This window comes from Myiozetetes cayanensis, unplaced genomic scaffold, assembly GCF_022539395.1.
Source record: "Myiozetetes cayanensis isolate MyiCay16 unplaced genomic scaffold, myiCay2020 scf18, whole genome shotgun sequence".
Lineage (NCBI taxonomy): Eukaryota > Metazoa > Chordata > Aves > Passeriformes > Tyrannidae > Myiozetetes > Myiozetetes cayanensis.
The window spans coordinates 1,060,503-1,078,350 of record NW_026087389.1 but is presented as its reverse complement, the minus strand read 5'-3'; the positions used below and the strand labels follow the sequence as shown (position 1 = coordinate 1,078,350).

General features: G+C 52.0%; 1 protein-coding gene across 3 annotated transcripts in view; it reads left to right on the top strand.

Annotated features, from left to right (window-relative positions):
- The first annotated feature begins 350 nt into the window (after positions 1-350).
- The window catches only part of GRM7 (glutamate metabotropic receptor 7), a 216,276-nt gene continuing 198,778 nt past the window's right edge, over positions 351-17,848 (top strand). Inside the window, exon 1 of one of the 3 annotated variants that reach the window (XM_050313094.1) lies at positions 351-927. In XM_050313094.1, coding sequence (XP_050169051.1) covers positions 418-927 — 510 coding nt within the window. In that variant the 5' untranslated portion in view covers positions 351-417. The remainder of the gene's footprint in view (positions 928-17,848) is intronic. The other 2 variants (XM_050313092.1, XM_050313093.1) reach the window with 2 other exon arrangements.

The following is a 17,848-nucleotide window of genomic DNA, read 5'->3' as shown; positions in this document are numbered from 1 at the left end:
ACACCCAGCCCGGGGGGCGGGCGGAGGGGCTGGGACCAACCCTGGCCCCGGCCCCATCCCACCCGCATCTCCATCCCATCCCTGTCTCATCCCATCCCCGTCCCATCCCATCCCATCCCATCCCATCCCATCCCATCGCATCCCATCGCATCCCATCCCATCCCATCCCATCGCATCCCATCCCGCTCCGGGGCGGTGCTGCGGTGGCTGCGCAGCGGCGGCGGGCGGGGCGGGCCGGGGGGCGGGCGGCCCCGGCGCTTTAAAGCGGCCGCGGCGGTCGCGGTGCCCAGCGCCGGGAGCCGGGAGCGCGGGCAGGGCGGGCGGGAGCGGCCGAACCCCGCAGCCCTCCCCGGCCATCCCGCCCGGCCCGGCCCCTCGGGAGCGCGGGGCAGCGCCGGGGGCGGCGGCGGCATCACCATGGTCGGGCCGGGCCGGCTGCTGCGGCTGCTGGCGCTGCTCGAGCTGCCCTGCTGCCTCCTGGAGCTGCTGCTCGGGGAGGCGGCCCGCGGGCAGGAGATGTACGCGCCCCACTCCATCCGCCTGGAGGGGGACATCACCCTGGGCGGCCTCTTCCCCGTGCACGCCAAGGGCTCCCTGGGCTCGCCCTGCGGGGACATCAAGAAGGAGAACGGCATCCACAGGCTGGAGGCGATGCTCTACGCGCTGGACCAGATCAACAGCGACCCGGACCTGCTGCCCAACGTCACGCTGGGCGCCCGCATCCTGGACACCTGCTCCCGGGACACCTACGCGCTGGAGCAGTCCCTCACCTTCGTGCAGGCGCTCATCCAGAAGGACACCTCCGACGTGAGGTGCACGAACGGCGAGCCGCCCGTCTTCGTCAAGCCGGAGAAAGTAGTTGGAGTGATCGGGGCGTCGGGAAGTTCCGTGTCCATTATGGTGGCCAACATCCTCCGGCTCTTCCAGGTAGGGCTGCCGGCGCCGGGCCGGGCGGGTGCCGGAGCCCCGGGCCGTGCCGGGGGGCTCTGCCGCCGCTCCCCGCTCCCCTCGTGCCTCTCCAGGTGCTCCATCCGCCTCCCTCCGGAGCAGCTGCCTTCCCTCCCTGCCGCCCTCCCCGTTCCAGCATCCTCCCCCGGCTCCCTTCTCCACGGTGCGTGGCGCTTTCTGGATTTATCGCTCCATTTGCACGAACCGATCCCTAAGGGAAAGGAGGAAAAAAAAAAATAGGAGAGGCAAAGGCGATGGTTGCGCTGGGTTTGCGTTAGTGAGAGCCGTGGCTCGGCGGGGATGCGGGCGCAGAGCATCCCAGTGGGACACGGCCGGGACACCGCGCGTGGTGCGGGGCAGGGGCTGGGGGGCCGCAGCAGACCGGGGCCCGGCGGTCTCGGAAGACCTGGAAAGGGTCGGGGGAGCTTTCCCCGGCGGCTCTTGACTGAGATGGGGCCGTGCGGGGCAGCTCCAGCACCAGCCCCTTCCCGGGTCGGGGTCCCGCTGTCCCCCGGCCCCGGCTGGACGGAGCGGGGGGCCCGGGAGGGACCCGGGGCTGGGGGCGGCTGCAGCCCGGGAGCGCCGCTCCGCGCCCGCCGAGGCTCCGGCGGCTCCGGGAGGAGCCGAGGGATGAGCAGAGCCGGAGGATTAGAGAACCGTGTATGTGTGTGCGGGGGAGATGCGCTGCAGCGCCCGCCCGTTCCCCTCCCCCGTCTTCCCTCTCACCCCCTGGGTGCGCTGCGATCGTGCCGCTCTCGCCCCCGGGGCTGAACCTCGGTGGGTGTCGGGGCACGGAGACTTGTCACCCCCCGCTCCATCCTCCTGCCCTTCTGCGGCTCCTCGAGCCCGGGAGCGGGCATCTGTCCGGGGCTGAGCCGGACTTTGGTCCCCGGAGGGATGGGGTGTCCCCCGGGATGGGGTGTCCCCCCGGGACCCCGGTGCAGCCGCCGAGCCCCCGCAGCGAACCCCGGGTGCTCCTCGGCAGCGATCGCGGGCACGGTGACAGTGACAGAAGCGCCACCAGATGCATCGTGAGCAGCGGAGTTCCTCGCTCCCTGTCCTACGCCTTCGCATGCGGAAGGTGGTGGTGGGGTTTATTTTTATTTTTGTGCAGCGGGCGGAGAGATCCCCCGCTTTTCCCAGCTGGAAACTTGTGAGGTTTTCACGGCAAATCCACTCTGTGCTGTCAGCAGCCACCGATCCTCCGTGTTCCCATCTGTCCGTGCCAGCTCCGGCCGCTGCAGCCGAGGCGAGCGGAGCGCTGCGCTCTGCCCGGCCGGGCTCCGTCCTGCCCGTTTCCCTGAAGGAACACCAAGGATCTGGTTTTTCCCTGCTCGCCTGCCCCTGTGGGCACATCCAAAGGCGCTGCACCGCCGCGGATCCAGCGCCGTGCTCACCGCCCGGCAATTTGTGCGGCTCCATCGTGCCCGTCTCCGCTTCCCGGCGCTGCCTCGGCGGGCGCAGCCCCGCTGTTCGTGCGAGGGAGCCTGGCATCGCTCCCACCCCGGGCTGCCTCCTGCTCCACGCTCCTTGCATCGCCAACACCCTTCCCGGGCTGCAAACCAGATGATCTCATGTTCTGCGTGAGCCGGAGCCGCGGAGCTGGGAGGGATGAGCGGCGCTGAAGTTGTGCTGAAGTACCGGCTCAGCAGCTGCTGAGCTGCTCGAGGCTCCCGCCAGCCGGGAGGGTGGAATTACCCAGCTGTTCCGCACCGGTTCTCATCCCAGAGCAAATCCTGGGCGCTCCCCACCGAGATCTAGTTCAGAAGGAAATCCTGGGCACCAGAAGCCTTTGGATAAGGCCACGATATCTGCAAAATCTGTGGCAATTCGTTACGTAAGGGAGTTCGCAGAAAATAAGATATTTGGACAGTTTCTGCATTTCTGAGATATTTGTATACACTAAATGTTTTAATGTATTGTGACGAAGCATCTGTTCAAAATTGCTTTTTAATCAAATCATCCAGAAAGCAGGAACTGGCCCACACCGTGAGATTTTACTGAATATATATTTTACAGCTTGGTTCAGCCGCCTTTAAGCAGATTTTCATGCAGTAAAACTGTCCCCCATTGTCCTCTCCTCCTTCAAAACACAGTTCAGAACATGTTCCAGTCAGAAAGAAATAGAAAAGAACTATTTTAGGAAGAGAACTGGCCCTGTTAAGCGACTAAGTGCCATTGTGTGGTGGTGGGTGAGAAGCTGTAAGTTACTGGAAGGAAGAAAACCAAGTAGCCAACCACAAAAATCTTGTGAACCTTTGAAATACTCTCTGAAATTCCTGAGTGTTGCAGCCAGTGTGACACTCAGGGGTCACCATGGGTCAATATGGATTTTACTGGCCGTGGCAGTGGGGTGAGGGGTGAGTGAGTGGCTCTTGGACACTTATTTTTATGCCCAAACTGGCTTTTCCCTCACATCTTTGCTGGTAGATAAACACTCTTTCTATCTGTGGAGGCTCCTGCAAAGAAATCTTACTTGTGTTTTTATTTCTCTGTCAGCATCTTGAAAGAGAAATATTTGTGCTCTGTCTCAGTATAGGGAGCAGATCTGTGTGTATGCATTACCCAAACAGGGCACGGCAGGGGCTCCTCAGCCAGCTCCTGATGCTTCTGGCTCTTTCTCCTCAGCATGGGGAAGGTTCAGGCTGTTCATCTTCCTCTCTGCATGTGAAGTTCTGATATCTCTCCGTGCAGCTCCCCCATCCTGTTCCCAATCCAGCACGGAGGGTTGGGAGCATCTTCAGCTACTGCCAACAGGTGGATCAGCCTGGGAAGGCAGTTCCTCTGCCAGGGTCCTCCAGCTGGAATTCATCCATGTAATTACTGTTGGAATTTGTGGGAGATTTCCTTTGGTTAAAAAAAAAAAAAATGATGTGAAGCTTCCATGAGACCTGGGCTTGTTCCTGTGTGATGAGCCCCTCCCCCTGCCTCTGCACCCTCTCCTCACTTACCCCTGAACTGCACCGTGGAGAGAAGATGGTGGGAATAGTTGTGGGCGTTTCCTCCTGGAGTGTGGGGATGGCACTGGAGTCCCAGCTGGTGCTGGAGCCAAGGAAAGCTGCAACCCCACCTCTCCCACCTGTCTGAGGTGTCTGTGCTGATGGAGCCAAGCTGGGGTCAGAGCAGTCGGAGTGGTCCCCGCTCCCACTGAGTCACACAGGAGGTATGGACATGGTGGTGGGCACAGGAATTGCCCCTGGGGACAGAGTGCTTCCAAAGGCCGTGTGTGCAAGGATTCCTCTTCCAAAATGACAACAGATGAGAGGTGGAACTGCCAGGGTTTGAGACAGAGGGAGGTTTTACACCCAGGTTCAGCATCTGCCATTGCCAAGGGCTTTGTGTGGGACCTTCCATGAATTTCTACAGTTAAAACGTTCAAGAACATCTTCAGGAGCAGGTCAGGCCCCCCAGCTGAGCAGGGCTGGATGTCTGAATCCCTCTGGAAGGCAGTGCAGATGAGTTCTCTCCAGCCTGGCCACAGCTCCTCCTGGAAGGGGCTGAGCGGGAGCTGCCTCTGGCTGGTGCTTTATTTCTCCATCTCTGGTGCTGAGCTCCATCCTCCTCTGCAGCAGGATGGGAGTGCCCTGAGAGGAGTTACAGTGGGACAGCCCTCCACTTCTCCATCAGGAGGAATGTGGGGAGCAGGGCTGTGTGCCCAGGGTGTGCCCAGCCCCAGGCCTGGCTGTGCTGCAGCTCCCGGGTTGATGCACCACGAGGGACGAGGTGGTGAGTGCTGGAGCGGGGAGATGTCGGTGCACGAGCACTCAGGGATGTCAGGGACTTCTTCAAGACACAGCTCTATTAGAGCACACCAATAAATAGCAGGGTGATGGTAAATTAAATATCTCTCCTAAAAATAACACAGAAACAATTTGGAAAGCTGTTTCCAAGTGCATCAGGGAGTTCAAGGCTGTATGATTTTAGGCTGCTGGTTTTGCTCTGGAAAAAATACTGTTCTTTGCAGGGTCGTGGCTTTCCTTACAAATTGAACTCCATGAAAATTCAGTAACTACACTGAAAAAAACATCACCAAATGTTTAATATTTTCTGGGAGTTAAACTATTCAATATGAGGAATAACAGCGCTCTGATTTCTTCTTCTTCTTCTTCTTTTTTTTTTTTTTAATGCCATAAAACTAATTTTTGGGCTCCCTTAGAACTCCAGAGTTCTCATGACAAGCTTCAGTAATGAACAAATTACTGCTTTGGGTTTGTGTCTTTGGTGGATGTGATTTGAAAGAGTCAACCAACAATTGCTTGTTCTTTCCTAAATAACCTTTCTGATTTTATCAGGGGTGGCTCTTGTGGCCCAGAGGGGGCTGTTAAAAAACACAGGGAATTTTTTTAAGTTAGAAAAGTGGGATACAGGAGCGCAGTGAGGTTGGGAGTGTAAATTGGAACACGCCTGGTCTCCCTGGGGGCTGCTGGCTGCTTTTCCTTCCTGCTGAAGGAGGGAGATGACAGTTGCAGTCCCGCCTTCTGCTCTAGACACAGTAATCACAGAAATGGGATTATTTGGAAAGGGATAGAGCTCAGAAATGCAGCTCTGAGCTGGAGGTTGCTCTTTCCTTGGAAAATGCACACCCATTTCCAAGGCTCTCTGAGGGAGGATGTCTCAGCTGAGCTGTGGCTCTGGGTTCGGTGGGATGGGATGGGATGGGATGGGATGGGATGGGATGGGATGGGATGGAGCTCTGCCTCAGCTGCTGGTTCCAGGGAATGCTGGAAGCACAGGAGCTGCTGGCAGTGCAGCTCAGGCCCAGGGAGCAGGGGCTGTGTGAGAAGGGCTGGACAGAACCTGTGATCCCATGGCTGCAGGACATCCTTTGGAAGTGTTTCTTTGGGCATTAATTTCATGTGGCTCAACTCCTCAGCTTCTAGAAACTCCTTCAGTCCCCAGAAAAATGTTTGTAGAGTGGTGGTTCCTCCCTCTCTCCTCAGTTTAAGTTCCCTGAAGGAAAAGGGGATACAATTTCCATCCCAAAGACACGTGTTGAGCCCCTCCTGCCGACCTTCACCTGAGGAGATGGTGGGAATTGGCCAATTTAATTGATAAATTAAATTGGGCTGTCACTGGTGTTTGGGAGGAGAACTGTCACACTTCAGCAATATTTTTCTCTAGATGCTCATTTATTTTGAACTCATTACCAGATTATTGCAATTTCCCCTCCTAACTTTAAATAAGACAATAGTGGGTTTGGGAGGTGGAGTAATGATTCATTTTATGAAAGACATTTCAGGAGAACTCTACATTTTTCAGTTACTCCTGCAGAGAGTGGAACAAAAAGCTGAAAACAGGAAACGGTAACTTTAATTCTTTGTCTCTTCTCAAAAAAAAAAAAAAAAAAAAAAAAGGGCCTTTGTGTTCCTCAACAAGCTTTCATTTCATCAGCCTCTAAATATTTGTCCTTGTTACTGAGGCACCTAATGCATGTCAACATGCTGAGCCACCCAGTGCTGATGTGTTGTGGCTGAAATATTAGGCTGCAGTGAATGGATGTGGAATCTGATTTTCCCTGTATAAATCAAATGGAAAGGAAAGCCCTCCCTTCAAGAGTTTCACATGTGGGGATACTAATGGGAGGTTGGAGGGGCTGTGAATATATTTCTCTGGAACACGGTGTTTTGGAGGTAAAATTCATTTTCTTGACAAGGCAAAATTCAATATTAGCAATAATCTTGGTGCTTAATCTGTTTTCGAGTGTCTCTCTTGAGGTGGAGGGGACTGCAAAGAGTCATTTGGAAGGAGAGTGGCTCTGCCAGGAGAGGGATGCTCATCCATGGAGAGGGACAGGGAGAGATGGTGGGCAGAGGATTCACTGGGATTTGGGGCAGAACAGGGGGTGCAGGAACAGGCAGCTGGTACAGGCAGAGCAGATATTCAGCAAGTTCACTTGTGCAGTTCCCACTTTACTCTTTGAAATGAAATAAGGTGACCTCTCTGGAATGACAAATGGAGGGATCCTTTCAAGGCATTAATTTTTATGAAAGAAATATTGATCTGGTTTTGAATCTCATAACACTAATACTGCAAAACTACATGTGCTATATTCTGTATTTTATTCCATTAAATGAGTTTTGCTTGGAGGCATTAAAACCATCCAGCACAATACTCTGCTTCATAATATCAGATGTTGTTATTTCTATTTATGGTGATATTCAAATTAATCTCAATGAGTGACAATGCTGACTGTCCCAGACGTTGGACTATGATGAATTTTATCATAATATTGGGAGATACGAAGCATGTAATTAAGGCTGTTTGGAGAGCATGGAATCCAATATAGTCAGGTCATTAGTGTGCTGGAGTGGGTGCCCAGGCAGGGAGAAATCTGAGGGAAAAGGAGGATTCCCAAAGCTCTCCTGGGTACTGCTGATTGCCGAGGTCCTGCAGAGCCCTCGTGCTGGAGGCAGGGGAGCAGCTCTGAGCCATGCCCGGTGCAGCTGGGGATAAACCCTGTGCTGGAGGCAGGGGAGCAGCTCTGAGCCATGCCCTGTGCAGCTGGGGATAAACCAGGCACTGGAGGGGGCTCAGCCCTGCCACGGCTGCTCCAGCAGGAGCAGAGACTGCAGTGACAGTGCTGAGTGTGCTGGGGTGTTCTGGAAGCTCTGGAATGTTCCTGTGTGCCCAGGGCCATGGTGCCACCCCTGCCTGGGGCTCTGCAGAGGGTGCTGTGCCCGTGTTCCTGGCAGCTCGGGGTTGCTGGGTGGGATGGAGCCGGTGCTGGGGTGGTGCCCAGCTCCTGGGGGCTGTGTGTGGCAGCAAAGCCCTTTGCCAGCCCTGTGCCCGTGCAGGGCAGGGGCAGGATGGAGCACCCTGGGCAGGATGGAGCACCCCAGCAGGATGGAGCACCCCAGCAGGATGGAGCACCCCAGCAGGATGGAGCCCCCCGGGCAGGATGGAGCAGGGGGAAGTGCCCTGTTTGACAGGGTGACTCCAGCAGTCCTGCCCGAGGGCCCCAGGATCCAGGCCTGTGTGAGGAGGGATGTTTTGCTGTGTCATTTGGGATGCTGAGAGCCATTAACATGCAGTGTGAGCAGAGTGGGCTGCTGGATCTCCTCCTCTGCCTGGGCTCAGGGGTGGTGCTGGCCAGTGCCTCCCTTCCCAGCCCTTGGAAATGAACTTGGCAAGCGTTCCCCAGCCCCTGGGACGTGCTCCTGGTTGTAAATCACCTTTCTGTGCTTTGCCATCCTTTGAAGGCTTGGACTGCCCGGCCTCTGATTCACAGGGCAAGAGGAGGAGGCCCAGGGACCTTCCCTTCCCAATGCCATGTGCTGCCTGCTGTGGGGCAGGTACAGCCCTCTCATGGTCAGGGCACATCCAGCAGCTCTCACTGGGCTCTGCTGTTTGTGAAAAGCATTGACTGAGCCCTGGGGGAAGAGGGGACAGGTCAAGCACTCGTAGGTCTCAAAATTGGCCATACAAACCCCACAGGATGAGCAAGCCTTGCCACTGGCCGTGCTGCAGCCTCCAGGGAGGCTTTAACACCCCTTGTCTCTGGGAATGTTGATTATAGCCCGGCTATAGGGGCTCTCCAGGGGGAGCTGGACAGGCTTCCTTCTTGTGCATAACCCAAATTTCGGTGACAGGAATGCAGTGTAAGAGTGAATATTGATTTCTGCATGTGCTTTTGTAGCAGCCATTTATTCCTGTCCTGCACAAAGGCTCTAATCCCAACTTTCCCTGGAAGAGTGTCCATACATAAACACGACTGTGAATGCAAAGATAAGAGAGGATGGAAACACACCCTTGTCTCAGCACAGCTTTCCAGTGTTTCCTTTGCATGCTGCAGCAGTGGCTGAGGTTGGTGGGAAGGCAGGAAGCTGGACAGGGATCTGGCTGATGCCCTTGGACAGTTTCAGGCATCTTTTGTCCTGGTACCATCCCCTCAATCCCCTCTCTGGGCCCCCTCAGGTTCTCCCCTCCCCTCTGTGGGGTCAGGGGTGGTCGGTGCAGCTCCTGTGCCAACTCCTTCCATGGAACCACAGGATGGTTTGGGTTGGAAGGAGCCTTAAAGCCCACCCAGTGCCACTCCTGCCCTGGGCAGGGACACCTTCCACCAGCCCAGGGTGCTCCAAGCCCCGTCCAACCTGGCCTTGGACACTCCCAGGGATGGGGCAGCCACAGCTTCTCTGGGCAACCTGTGCCAGGGCCTGCCCACCCTCCCAGCCAACAATTCCTTCCCAATAGATGGGATCTGTGTAGCCAGGCTGGTCCCAGCAGATGCCTCAGTTCTTTTATAAACTTTTCTGAGGAATATTCCACAGCCTTCAAGAAAGACTATTTTTTCCCTCTTAATACTCAGCTTTTATCCTCTTTGCTGGAAATGTTCCTGCTTTGTTTTGGCCATATTTTCACAGCAGGTTTTGAGGCTTGAGTGCAACACAAGATGCAGTAAGGATGTTCCTAAAACAAGGCTTTTGCTCTCCCTCTGATCCTGGAAGACAGACCCGAAAAGTAGAGGTTTTGAACACCAGTGGGAGAGATTTATCCACAAGGTGAACAGGCACTGAGGTGGGACTTGTGGGACTCCAGCTCTGCCTGAGTCAGGCTCAAGATGCCAGCCCCACATTTCCAGTGCTCTGGGATGGTACCAGTGTTTGGTTTAAATTCTGTTTCCTCCCAGTGATGCATTTCCAGTCTGGATTACCTGTGTTCAAAACCAAACCAAAAAAAACCCCACAAGACATTTGGTTCCACAACAGCCCTTGCTGAAAGAACCAAAAGTTTTCCAAATTAAGAAAAAATAAAATCCCAGTTCTCTCTATTCAGTATCTTTGCTGACAAGGACAGAGGGTTCAGGATCTTGAGGGTCCTGTGTCTCTTGGTTGTCTCAGGTGGAAATGCCCAGCTTTGGTGCCTCACAAGTTTGGTTTCTCCCCAGCCATCTCAGGGGCTGTGTAGAGCAAAGCCTCCTGCAAGCTCACACCCCAAAGGTTTCCTAATAAGTTTCTCATTCCATAAATATTTTAATAACAGTAATTATGCATTCATCAGAATGGAGGTTGTTTCAGTGCCATCAAATTCAGCCTCATCATTCTGTGCAGGGTATTTTTGCACCCAGAACAAACTGGGTGCAGCTGGTTTGGGCAGCACCTGGGGACACAGGAGGGACCTGCATCCTGCAGGATTGTCCCCAGGACGGTTCAGAGTGTTCCACGTGCCAGGAAGAGCAGGACAGCAGGAATCCTTCCTCTCCGAGAACGGGGGATTGGAGCCTTAGGAAGTGCAGCAACTTCTGTTTCCAGCAACAACAACCCATGGGCTCCTTGAAGTGAGATCTCAGATAAGATGCTTATGGCTTGTCATCAAAATGGCACCAATTTACCTTTAAAATGAATTTATAAATTATTTTTGTCATCAGTCTGAACTTTTGAAATGCAAATTTGTTTTTAGCTACCTTGAGAGGAGCCCAGCTAAGTTAGTGTTAGAAGTTCATTGCCAAAGGAACTTCCCTAGACTGGCTCCAGGTCTCACAGCAGAGTCCCTTTTCCCCACGGGTGTGGCCTGTTCTCCTGGGACAGCCATGCATTCCCTGGTTTATGAGCACCTCTGCCTGCTCTGCACAGCTTGGCTGTGAAATTGTGAGATGCAGGTTAGTCCAATGGCTGGCTGAGGTGGAATACTTGGGTTTAATGACAGCTCAGAAGAGCCCAGACAGCAGCACCACCAGCAGCGACAAGACTTAGTGCCCAGAGTTGTTTCCCATGTTGATCCCATCAAGGCAGGCTCCTAATGGGCAGGATCGAGGCCAAATCCAATCTAATAAAAAAATGGCAGGAATAAATAAAAAGTTAAAGGCAAACTGTCAACTCAAATTTGGCTGCAAGTTGTTATTTTCATAGAAATAAAATCCAGCGCTAATAGAGATGGTCTAGTGATTTTTTAAAGCAGGTAATTTTGTGGTAGGACTTGAATGCACAGAAATTATATTGACAATAGAAATTAATTAAATGACTTTTTGTGGGTTTGTGGTTTTTCTATCTGACAGCAGGACAGAAAATCTCTGAGTATCCAGATGATCTTTAAGGTCCCTTCCAACCCAAACCGTTCTATGATTGGCAATATAAAAAGGAAATTACCTTCTCAAGGGGTGTCTACCATGGACTCTGCAAATTAGGAAAAGCTGTTTTGATGCTCTGATTCTCCAGCAAGTCTGGGACAACTGGAATGGATAATTGGCAGGGGCTGCCCAGGGAGGTTTGGAGTGCCCAGCCCTGGAGGTGCCCAAGGCAGGCCTGGCCGTGGCACTCAGTGCTCTGGGCTGGGGACAGGGTGGGGATGGGGCACAGGGGGGATCCATGGGCTGGGAGGGCTTGTCCAACCTCAGGGATTCTGGAATTCTCTGAACTGGGAGTCTGATGCCTGTTCCAGTGCTTGAGAACATCTCCTCTAGCAGAGTGTTGGTTCCTGGGTGAAGTGATTTTGTACTTTACAGGATTCTGGAAGTTGACACAAAAATATTAATTTTCCATCTGCCTGCAGCGACCATGGTGGCATCAGCCCTGAGGGAGTGACAGCTTGTTTGCACTTGTTTAGCTAATGGGAATGTGGAAATGGAGGAATGGCTTGATGTGTGGCAGTGGAGCAGTGACTCATTGCAGCTCTGGGGAGGATGCCCAGGGCAGCTGCAGGAGTCCCTCTGTAACACCTGGAGATCCCCAGCACCCCTCCCTGTCAGCCAGGGCTGCAGAGCAGAGCTGCTGGAGCCCGTGGAAAAGCAGCTTTCCTTCTTCAGGAATATTTTGGTGACATGGTAAACTGTGAAGAGCATTAAATCCATGGAGAAATGAAAGAAATCACAAATACATTTTTTTCCCACCTGTGATAAAAGTATTTTGCTAGAGAATCAAATTGTTATTAAAAAAGGCCTCCCAACCCTGTGCTTATTTTCTCAGGAAGAATCTCCTTACATTTCAGAGGAGAATGAAATAACTGTGAGCACAAAGGCACTGAGGAATGAGGCTGATAACTCGTCTGTAAAATGTCCTGCTCGAGACCAGCCAGGCTTGTGGTGCTCAGAGAAATCATCTGCCTGGGAAGCAATAATTGCACCCTGAGCTGTGCATCCAGGGCTGTGCTCATGGTAAATGAGGGTGTTTCTGAGTGTGCACCTGTGACACAAGGACCCTTTGCTGACGATCAGAACCCAGGAGTTGGTCCCTGCTCAAAACCCTGCTCAGCCCCACCAGAAACACCCCCTGCAGAACTGGAGTGGGAGCCTGGCTTGGAACCATTGGATCATGGAATTATTCAGGTTGGGAAAGTCCTCCAAGGTCATCAAGTCCAGCCTTTGGGGGGGTCTGGGGCTCCTCTGACCCCCGGCAGGGCACCCTGTGTGTCAGCAAGGAAACGCTGCAGGAGGAGCTGAGGGGCCACATCCCTGCTCTGAACTAGGGAAAAAGATGTAGCAGTTTCTTGAAAATATCAACTGTTCCTCGGGGCAAACCCACTGATTTGTGGTGCCTTGAATTATTGTGTGGGTTTTTAGGCAGTGCTTTATTGGTACTTATTGCTTTGGTTTGCTTTTCTGCTCCTGTTTCCACCTTGAATTTTGAAGAAATGAATTTGTGTGTTTCTCCCTCTTCCCAGAGAAGCTGTGGCTGCCCCAGCCCTGGGAGTGTCCAAGGCCAGGTTGGACAGGGCTTGGAGCACCCTGTGCTGGTGGAAGGTGTCCCTGCCCAGGGCAGGGGTGGCACTGGATGGGCTTTAATGTCCCTTCCAACCCAACCCTTTCTATGATTTCCCTGATTCTCTCCCTCTGCTGTTCCCACTCCCCTCCTGAGCAGTTTGGAAAATTGGTCTGAAAGTTGGCCTTAATCACCCAGGTGAATTTAGAGAAGATGCTGTTGGGTTCATGAACTGAAGACTTGTTCTTGTGCCATTATAAAGGTGTCACTGAGGTAGCAAAGCAAACAAACTGTTCTGTTTGTCTCCCCTACTGTTCCTGTAGATCATGTTAAACCTTTTCACTTAAATTATAATAAATACAGCACAAAAACAACAACAATAATGAGTGCAGTTTAAACACAGCTGGGGGAAAACACGATCCTTCTCAATTGAACTGCTTGTACTGCTCATGAATCTTCTTGTCATATTTGTTGACTGAGATTTTTTTGGGTTTAATGTGCTCCATGAAGACAAATGAAAAAAATGCCAGTTATTTAATGAAATAAAATTGCACTGGGGTTTGTGCAGCTTTACCTCTCAGATTTGTGCTTTCCATGAGTCCTGGTGTTCTGAAAGTTCCTGGGTGGAGCTGTGGTTTGCTGAGAGCTGAGATGGAGCCCGGGCTGGAGCACTGGTTTGCTCTGGTGTCACCCATGGGAGTGGCTTCAAACTTCCAGAGGGCTTGGATGGGATATGGGAAAGAAATTGTTCCCTGTGAGGGTGGGCAGGCCCTGGCACAGGGTGCCCAGAGAAGCTGTGACTGCTTCTGGATCCCTGGGAGTGTCCCAGGCCAGGTTGGACGGGGCTTGGAGCACCCTGGGCTGGTGGAAGGTGTCCCTGCCCAGGGCAGGGGTGGCACTGGATGAGCTTTAAGGTCCTTTTCAAGCCATTCTGTGATTGTGTGATACAGGAGCCAGTGACTGCACTGCCCTGCAGAGCTGGAAGGGAGGTGTCTGTGCTTGGGAATTACCTGGGACACTTCTCCCAGGGAAGGGGCACGCTCAGTGAGTGTGACAGCCTGTCACTGCAGAGCAAAATACCCTTATAAGCTACAGCAATTTTAAAAATAGAAGCCAGGGAGCAAATGGCCTTGCAGGTGAGAGTCCTGAGAGAGATGGGAATTGGTCCTAATGGGCTCGAGCTGTGCTGGGGATGGAGGGCTGGGAGCTCAGCCAGGGCACTGAGCTGCAGGGGGGAGCACAGGGGCTGCTCTCTCCTGTCTCCCCTTAGCACATTTATTTTTATCCTTAATTTCGACAAAGAACTGCCTCAGACTTGATCTTCTGCTTGTTTGGGTGCAGTGAGGAGCTGCTGGCACCAGGCTGGGGCTGCTTCTCCTAGGGGTGGTGGGGAACCAACTGCAAAACCACGGGTTTAGCCTCAGGTAGGACTTCTAAGTACCAGTGTGGTATAAGAATATACAAATTGTTGTAATGACAGTGTGTCAAGAGCTGGTTTTTTGGCTGGAGGGAATTTGCCAGCAGAATGGCCGAGGTTGCCCCGACCTCAGGGTTTGGCTCATGGGCTTTCAGAGACAAACACAAAACCTACCCAGAAATCACCAACCCCACTTCTTCTTCCAGAGCTTTGAGAAGAGAAACCCCTGCCAATAGTCTAACAGGCTAATAAAGTGGCTCCTCGTGCACAAGAGTGTCCTGTCCACTCTTAACATGGATTGATCTCTGGCTGCCAGGGTTGCTGAGTTTTCAACAGCCCTGCCCTGGCTGGAGGATCCCAACTGATGGGGAGAACGTGCACGTTATTCTGGCAATTAATTAAGTGCTGCTGGCTTTAGTCAGATGGATGTGCTGGTTTTGTCAACAGCAGTGATGTGATGGGAGCTGGGCAGACCTGTGGTGAAATCTGCTTTGTGCTCTGGCACAATGGAATATTTGTGCTGAACTGGCCTTGGGCACGAGCCGAGGGCTGAGGATGAACACGGAGCTGTGAGAACCCCAACCCCACCTGCCTGAGGATTAGTGCCTTTTTCTTGGCAGTACAGAGGGAATCAATGATATCTTTAATGTCTGTCTGAGAAAGCTGATCCCTCGGTGTCAGCGGTAAAGCCTTGCTCTGGCAGCTTCAAAAATGCTCGTGCTGGAGCTCTGCTGGGCCCAGCTCAGCTTGCACTGGCGAGTGAAAATCCAGCCTGTTGAGATTTTGGGCCCTGCTGGGGTGGATCCTAAGAGGAGGCAAATATATCCCAGTATTATTGTTTATTCCTTGCGTTAAAATTAACTTCTCAGGTTAACTACTTGATTTTTTTTTTTTACCCCACTTTGCACTTTATCATTATGTGTCTCCAAAAAAGGTTTTAAATTCACACCTTGTTGACAGGAACATTATTCTGGGGATTAGTGATCCCAGTTTGCCTGGGAGGTGTGTGAGCAGCAGCATCTCCCAGGTCCTGGTGAGACAGGAGCAAAGAGCCACAAATAGAGCTGTCTAGATGAAGGCAGGGATGTGGCCATCTGCTTGACTGAGGATGTGATCACACTCTTTGGACTTGGCATTTTTTGTAAAAAAGCCCCCTACCCTGTCAGAAAAAAAACCACTTAAAAATACAGATTTTTTTAAAACCTTGCAGACATAAGCCTGCCTCAAACCCCCAGAACTCCAAACCATGGAAAGGGTTAACAATTGGTTCAATGAGAGTGTTCTCACAGTAACTCCTGGCCACAGGGGCTGGGATTATGAAATTCATGCAAATACAATTGCAACAGCAGTAAATATGCTCTAAGATGCTCAGGACATTTCTCAGGTCTTTCTCCAGTTGAGGAAAGAATCTAAACTTGTAAACAATGTACGTTTATCAGCTGTTTTAAAATTTTCATTCATTTTGGGGTTGGTGGACGTGTTAAAGTAAGGAGCCTCCTGCCCTCCGATGTAAAAATACTCATTAGTACAAAAAGCCTGATGAAATTTGTCTAAAATCTGACATGGCAAACAATTATAAACCCCATGTGGTGTGGGAAGTGAAGGCCAAAGGGAAAATTGCCGTGTGTTGGAGCCCCCTCAGGTCTTGGAGCCCCCTCAGAGAAGCAGCTCGGGGGCCGTGTGGACCCCTCCCTTTGGGGATTGGCACTTTGCAACTCTCTGGTTTTGAGTTCATTAATCCAGGATTTCTAATGGTTATTTGAGTTCCCAAGTGCTCCATCCTCTTCAAAGAAGTCGACATCCTCTCAGAGCATCAGTTCCTCCCTGGCATTGTGATGATAAGGTATTGATGAGAAAACCTGGAAGATTAAGACTTGAGTGAGGGCAGGACTAACCTTAATTAATGGTGCTACTGCTCCTTCTGTGTCAGTTCATCTGCTCCTAATTAATGTTGTTAAAAGGACATCAGAGATATGTGATTACAGACTGATTTAAAAGAGGCTGTCAGGGCAAACAGAAGGCAGCAGCAGAACTGCAGTGGCCAGTCTGGCCCATCATCTGCAGCCCAGGAACCAGGCAAGGTGTCCCTGGCTGGGCTGTCCTGTGCCTGGGGGTGAAATACAAACTGCACCCAGCTGCAAAAGTGAATCTTTTCCAGTATTGCCCATTTTTATTGACTCCTGTAATTGCCCTAATGAGACACTGCATTAAGTTGTCTCGTCTCTTCCACCCACTATTTTTTCTTCAGCTTTTCTCCAAGTGGGTTTTTTTCCACATGTGCTGCTCTCATCCATGGCCCTTTACATTAACAGTTTGAAATGACAGTTCTTCTATATCTTTTTTAAAATGTTCTCCGGGGAAATATGCTTCAAACAGGGAAATTGTACGTTTCATTATCAGAAAGGTTTCAGGCTTTATCAGAGTCTTTTTGTTACAGTTGTCATGGAGGTTTTTTATTATTATTGTTAAATTGAATAATGGGGACGAACCTGTTCTTAAGCCTTTGCACAAGAAGTAAAATTTAAATCCAGATAAATCTGCTGTGTTTGTAAAAGTGACTTTAAGGTTAACTGCATTTAGTTACAATCATTGGAAGTGCAGCTTTGTTACTTTATCTGAATTAGAAAGCAGGGGGTTTGCAACTGTAATAACGGAGGTAGAACCCGACTTTCAAATGCAGATTGAATATCTGGGAGTTATTTTTCAGGGGCTGTTTTCTTGCAGATCAGAGGAAACCCTCCCTCAGCCTCCCAGGGCTGCTCCAGGAGCCCAGCAGGGATGGAGCCTTTTGGTGCTGACATGGAAAGAGATCTTGGAACCACAGAGTGGTTTGGGTTGCAAGGGACCTTAAAGCCCATCCAGTGCCACCCCTGCCCTGGGCAGGGACACCTTCCACCAGCCCAGGCTGCTCCAAGCCCCGTCCAACCTGGCCTTGGACACTCCCAGGAATCCAGGGGCAGCCACAGCTTCTCTGAGATGTTTCAAACAGACTCGAGGGTGGATTTTCTTTGTGGTAAGAACCAAATGCTCCCATCTGGGTGGGACTGAGATGCTGCCCAGGATGAGCAAGTCAGACATGTCCCCATATCCACCATCCTCAGCAAGGACAGGCAGAGCAGGTGTCACTGGCACTGCTCATCCTCCTGGACTCGGTGGTTTGCCCCAAATAACTGTGGATCCCTTTCCTCTGGCATCACCTGGTTGTACAGGCAGCGTGGTCAGAGCATCCTCAGCTGCACCCCAGTGCTGTGCTCCCAGCAGCATCACCTCCATGGACACGTGCTCTGCACCAGAGCCCAGCTGGAGGAATCCCTGCCCCAGAGCCAGGGTGCTGATTGTTATTCTGCACTAACTCAGGGTCATCCACAGCCATCAAAGATCCCCGGGATGGCAGCAGCTCCCGCATTCCTGGGGCTGGGATGGAGTGGGAATAAGCAATGAGGAGATGAAAAGCTCGGGTGTGAGGGAGCTCCTGCAGTGGGGAGTCACGGCAGCGAGAGGAGCAGAGGCAGCAGAGTGGAACCTCTTTGAAATGTGGGTCAGCTTCGGCAAATGGTTTTGAAATACTTTTGTCTGGAGGAAAAAAAAAAAAAGTAGAGGAGTGGTTTGAAAATGTCAATAAAATAATAATTCATCTCAGCATATTCAGGCTGCCAGGCTTCAGGGAGCTCCCAGTTCAGAGGAAGCATGAAATGTAAATGCCTAACGTTGACTGTGACCATCAGCCTCATTATGCCTATGAAATTCATCATTTTTGCCTATGGGTGCTGAAATTTGTTGCCAATCAGGAGGAAGAAGAGTCCCCCTGGACTGTTTTGGTGTGAGGCTGTGGGAACTTTCCTTGCACTTGCCA